We start from the raw sequence: 6,000 nt of genomic DNA on the forward strand, positions 1-6,000 counted from the left end.
CACCATATGTACATCATTGTACGTTTTCATATTAGGGAAGTTAACCACCATATGTACGTCACTATATGTTTCATATTAAGGAAGTTAACCACCACATCTACATCACTATACCTTTTCTTATTAAGGAAGTTAATCACCATATGTACATCATTGTACGTTTTCATATTAGGGAAGTTAACCACCATATGTACGTCACTATACGTTTTCATATTACGGAAGTTAACCACCACATCTACATCACTATACCTTTTCTTATTAAGGAAGTTAACCACAACATCTACATCACTATACCTTTTCTTATTAAGGAAGTTAACCACCATATGTACGTCACTATACGTTTTCATATTACGGAAGTTAACCACCATATGTACGTCACTATACGTTTTCATATTACGGAAGTTAACCACCACATCTACATCACTATACCTTTTCTTATTAAGGAAGATAACCATATGTATATCATTGTACGTTTTCATATTAGGGAAGTTAACCACCATATGTACGTCACTATACGTTTTCATATTAAGGAAGTTAGCCCCCATATCTACATCATTATATCTTTTCTTATTAAAGAAGTTAACCACCATATGTACATCACTATACCTTTTCTTATTAAGGAAGTTAACCACCACATCTACATCACTATACCTTTTCTTATTAAGGAAGTTAACCACATCATTGTACATTTTCATATTAGGGAAGTTAACCACCATATCTACATCACTATATGTTTTCATATTAAGGAAGTTAACCCCCATATCTACATCATTATACCTTTTCTTATTAAAGAAGTTAACCACCATATGTACATCACTATACACTTTCATATTAGGGAAGTTAACCAACATATCTACATCACTATACCTTTTCTCCAACTTCAGTCTGATCTCCACCAGGAAGAACTTCCAAGTCTGGTTTCAGAGCAGTTGCCTCTAGGATTCTGTTATATTTACTTTCAGTATATTTTTTACCAAACAGAACATTATTTCTTATAGTTTCATTCTGAATCCAAGCTTGTTGAGGTACATAAGCTATGGAGCCCTGGAAAATATAGTCAACAGTAAAGCCAAGAAACTCATATCAAACTTTAAAAAAAGTAATAATAATAATAAATAAATAAAAGCAATCAAAACTAAAATTTAACTGCTTGTTAAAAGTTGTGCAGGTAAAAAAATCAAACAAAAGAGTGACTGATGTAACACACATATTTTGTACATTGTGAACTTTATACAAAATCAAAATATTAAGAGATGAGCCAGGAAAAAGCATGATCAAAATAATAGTTGATTGAAATACAAACATAGAGTAATTCAGAAAACTACTTTGTTCAATTAATTTTACTGAACTAAGACTATGAGTATGACATTAAAATACACAGCACCAAACAGCAATGTACTCCCTTTTGTCCTTATAGTAGAGAACTGAGTAACTAAAGGCTAAAACTCATTAGATATATAAAATAATGGCTATACAAGCAACATGCGTCATGAGAAATTGTAACATTAACCATGGCAGTCCAGCTTCTTTAATTAAACCATACACATATTACTCTCATTATAACAATGTCACAACCTACTTGACTGTATTTTCAGAAATGGTACACAATCAGTAGACATGTATAAGCCATCCAGTTACCAAATATCTGTATTCTTTATTTCCATATCTATATTACTTAACTAAATTTATCTTGGATAAGAGTTTCAAAATGGATTCAAGTAACTTGTTTACATGGCACAAATGCAATGTAATTGTAATTGAAATATAACACGTTTATACTCCATTTTCACTGATGAAAATGCTAATGATATTTTATATTTAAGCAAACAAAAAATCTAAAACATGTGTACAAGATCGATAAGTTATGATTAAACAGTAAATCAAAATGTCATATTCAAGAAGCGTCTGACGAACCAATCTGATAAGAAAGCGGTTTTCTATCCACAAAGGCAAACTTTAAAAAAAATTGTAGACCAAATGAACAAATATGCGTCCAGTGTCGAATACAAGTCAAAATCAGAGAAAATACGGGAAACCTGCAAGACTTCTATACCCATTGCAACGAAACATATTTAATACAAAATATGTTTAGAAATGAGCTACTTCTTGTGTATAAATATTAACTTTAGTTTAAAAAAACAGAAATTGTGTTTTACAGTGATTAATATCAATTAATATTTTTAATTGTTTCCCAGAATGACTCACCTTGATGTTTACATATCCCTCCAGTTTTTCCATATCACCAAGGAAGGCTGACAGTATTGATGACTTTCCGGCACCAACTTGGCCCACAAGTGCCACTAGGGACCCAGGCTTAATTCTGAAGGAGATATCCTTCAAAGTTGGAGCTTCATCTCTGGACCATGCAAACACAGCATTTTCCATAACCAGCACATCTTCTGAAATTGACACAGATTAAATAATATTTAATAAATTAGGCTTTTCAGAAATATCAGTTCCTATATCCTTCCATACACAAGCTTCACTCCCACCAATGTAGATGCATAATATAAATTTTCTTATTAACAATTTAGTTATAACAGCTTCTTTTAGGAAATATTTGTATTTGATAAAAGCAGATGTTTGTTATATTGATTTATTTACTTCTCCTACAATACATTTTGTGTTTAAAGATCAAAAGTTATACTTGACAAATTAATGAACATGAGAGAAGTAAAAACTCACTTTCATTGTCATCATTAGATACAGCATCAGGGTCAAGCTCGTCACTTCCCAGAAACTTATTGATACGACTCAAGGAGACCACAAACTGAAAAATAAGTTGTGATACAGAACAATGTCATTATATAAGCTGTAGAAAAATAAGAAAATATTGAATATTAACTTGACCAAATAATCCATATAAGCAATGTTACCAACATACATAATGGTTCATTTCTGTATTACTTTCGAAGCTAGTTTTTTAAGTTAAATACTTGCATAAAAACTGGTAAAAAACAAAGTAATTGGTTTTCACAAGAAAGGTCTGTTTCTGTATAGATACATTCTAGGTTAAAAATTAGCATGGATACAATATGTAACAGACAGTCAAACAGATACATTCCATCACATAAGAACTTGCTTCTATCGAAACAAAAAACAAATCAACAAAGATATACTTCTAACTAATTCCACAATATACATCATCATCATTATCACAAGTTTTCCAGTTTGTTCAGGGCATGTAAAATAAATCTATCATGGATTTAGTTTGAAATAGATATTATGGAAAACAGATTAGCCGCACGGGTTCATAGATTTGCTTACCATAGCAGCAAAAGTCACCAACATGGGTAAAAATGCCATTGGAGCACGCAGGATGTTAAATAGAGAAAGTGAAACAAAAGCAGTGCTGGCATCCAAAACATTTCTTGGGTCTAGGAGGACGTACATAGCAAAACTGGCTAGTGCTACCTGCAAGTTAAATATTTGTATTATGCAGTGTTACAAATAACCATATAATAATTTGTAACATCTAAAATCACTACTTCCTGTCAGTGTTAAGTTTCTCTGGCTATTAATCGTTTCCACTATAAAAAAAAAGTTATATTTTCTATACATTTTTGAAATCACGCTCTTATTACTTTTCTCATGCTAGTAGTAAAACTTAAATGCTAAACTGGCATTCCAATATTTAAAAAAAAAGCTATTACTAGATAAATTTTCAAACTTTTAAAACTAAATATACGTTTTAAAAACCACAACTTTAAAAGTAGAACTGTACAAATGATTTAAAAACCAAAACACAAATCTATTCAAAACTTATTTCGATTCCTTTCTGAAAAACAGAAAACTTTCTTGAGTTTTTGAAGTTATTACTAGAAGATTATTAATAACTTTTTCTGACTTCAAATTCACAGCCACACTGATTATAAATCTAAAGAATGTAACATCCAAAAAATTTTCAAAGTTGCTATAAAATATTTTAGAATAATAGTTGTGGATTAGAAATCCCATTCTGTGAATAGTTGTGAAAAGTAAAAGTTCAATGTAGAGTTAATCAACATTTTTTGCCTTTTTGTTTTACCAATACCTTTAATTTTTTGATAAAAAGTCGATTACTTTTTACTTTGCTATTTCCTATTTTGAAGTGTAGAAAAAAATACAGAACACTAAGGAAATGTCATAAGAAGATCTTATGTTTCCTATAACTTGCAACTGCAAAGTGAAGCATCTAAGTGCAATAAATGCAGTAAATGTAAATGTTAGCAGGACGGAACATCCACTGAAAAGAAATTGTCAAGGAAAACACAGCAAAGAGTTTCTAAAAGATAATACAAAAGCTTCTTCTCTGAAACCAAAAGCTTCTGTTGTCCTGGATCTTGAAGACTGTGATTCAGATGTTGATAAAGGTCATCTGTATTGTTTCCTTTACTAAAACATCTTGTTAATGTCATCTTATGTACTTTGTCTCTTACTTCTCTAATTCAAATTCTCTTGTTTATTGTTTTTGCTGAAATATCAAAGTTTTTGGACAAGTAGATACTGTAAATACCAACTGATTTTCATTTAGAAGTCGCATTAAAACTAGTTTCAATTTTAAGTTGTACTGGATTCTTTAGACCTAAGTCTAAACAATTAATTAATAAAAGTGAAAAAATAGTACTAGTGGATTTGATGATGTGAAAGTTTATCACCACATTGGTCTTTTTTAGGTCATGAATTAAGGGTAAAAAAACAACAAATTATTTAAATTTTATCACATGTACATGGTAACATCCAAATCATTTTTTATAAACTTATTCTCATTACATCTCTGCAAGTTAATACAGAAACTACTTAACTATTATTTTACATTAACATAAACATAAGAAATTATTTAAATATACAATAAAGAAGGAATAAATTAAGCAGTTGTGGAAACTTATCATGTTTCTTGATTTTGCTTTCATAGAGAAAATAGGTTGGAGAAAGATAATTTGTCAGAATTAAAGAATTACTCATTGTAGCTTGTTACTGGTTTACACAATTTTTTAATGCTCCCTCTTCCAAATATTCACTTGATAATTTAAGTTGAAGTTGATAAAGCTTAATAATAATTTGATTTTATGAAAGAATGGCTAGGAAAATATTATTTAGTATTAATCAGCTTTTTCACATTTTAATTTTGACTAATTTCAGTATTTTTTGATGAATTTAGAACTTCATTGTTCATTACTTACAGTGGATACTGCACATTTTCTGTGTTTTTCAGAATGCTACAATTCTTAACCATATACATAGTTACATGTAGACATACAACACTATACATTACTTTCTTTCTCCCTCTTCATATTAAGACACTAAAAGCAAATAAACAATAAAATAAAATTCTAAATGTATAATGAAAAACAAAATATCTATTCCTGTTTTTAAAATTGCAGTATTTGAAAAAGAGAGAAAAAAATTAACATCAAAAAGCATCAACCATCATCATGCCACTTACCAAAAATGGAGCACACGTGAAAGCAAAGGTAATAGCTGCTGCTAAGTAGGCCTGAATAGTTAAAACACGTATTTCCTTGTCTCGGATTTTCGTGACTTGTTCCTGAAATGATTCTTCCCAGGCATAAAGCTTCAGAACTTTTATTCCACTAAGTATTTCATTCATAAGCTTGATACGCTTATCCTTCTCTTTCATCATACGAATCTAAACGGAATTATGAAACAAAGGTTATTAAGCATCATCAACTAAATGATATGTACAAGAAACTCTTGCTCTCATTCTCTCACCTATGAATGACTTTACATTTCAACAAGTACTTTAATAGTCTTATAGTTCTTTACGGTTCTTAAAAACAATATCATTGAGTCAAACTGTTGTTACAAGATACATTTTTAATGTATCAATTTAGATGCTAGCTGAAGGGTGCATCACACTATAATCATATTAGTCCTAGAACATTTGGGAATATTAATGAATGAAAGGCTTTGTGAAATATCTAGAACAAGGATTAGACTATACACAGTGTGGTCACAAATAAATAGACACCAACTTTTCAGAAAAAATGAAATTTTTCAGTC

General features: G+C 30.0%; 1 protein-coding gene across 1 annotated transcript in view; it reads right to left on the minus strand.

Moving 5' to 3' along the window:
• Positions 1 to 6,000, minus strand: part of LOC106465711 (multidrug resistance-associated protein 1-like) — a 58,370-nt gene that overhangs the window by 24,596 nt on the left and 27,774 nt on the right. The window contains exons 11-15 of the mRNA XM_013925949.2: positions 5,423 to 5,626; positions 3,265 to 3,411; positions 2,683 to 2,767; positions 2,203 to 2,396; positions 865 to 1,041 (exon numbers count right to left, since the gene is read on the minus strand). Coding sequence (XP_013781403.1) covers positions 865 to 1,041; positions 2,203 to 2,396; positions 2,683 to 2,767; positions 3,265 to 3,411; positions 5,423 to 5,626 — 807 coding nt within the window. The remainder of the gene's footprint in view (positions 1 to 864; positions 1,042 to 2,202; positions 2,397 to 2,682; positions 2,768 to 3,264; positions 3,412 to 5,422; positions 5,627 to 6,000) is intronic.

Source organism: Limulus polyphemus, unplaced genomic scaffold, assembly GCF_000517525.1.
Source record: "Limulus polyphemus unplaced genomic scaffold, Limulus_polyphemus-2.1.2 Scaffold2026, whole genome shotgun sequence".
Lineage (NCBI taxonomy): Eukaryota > Metazoa > Arthropoda > Merostomata > Xiphosura > Limulidae > Limulus > Limulus polyphemus.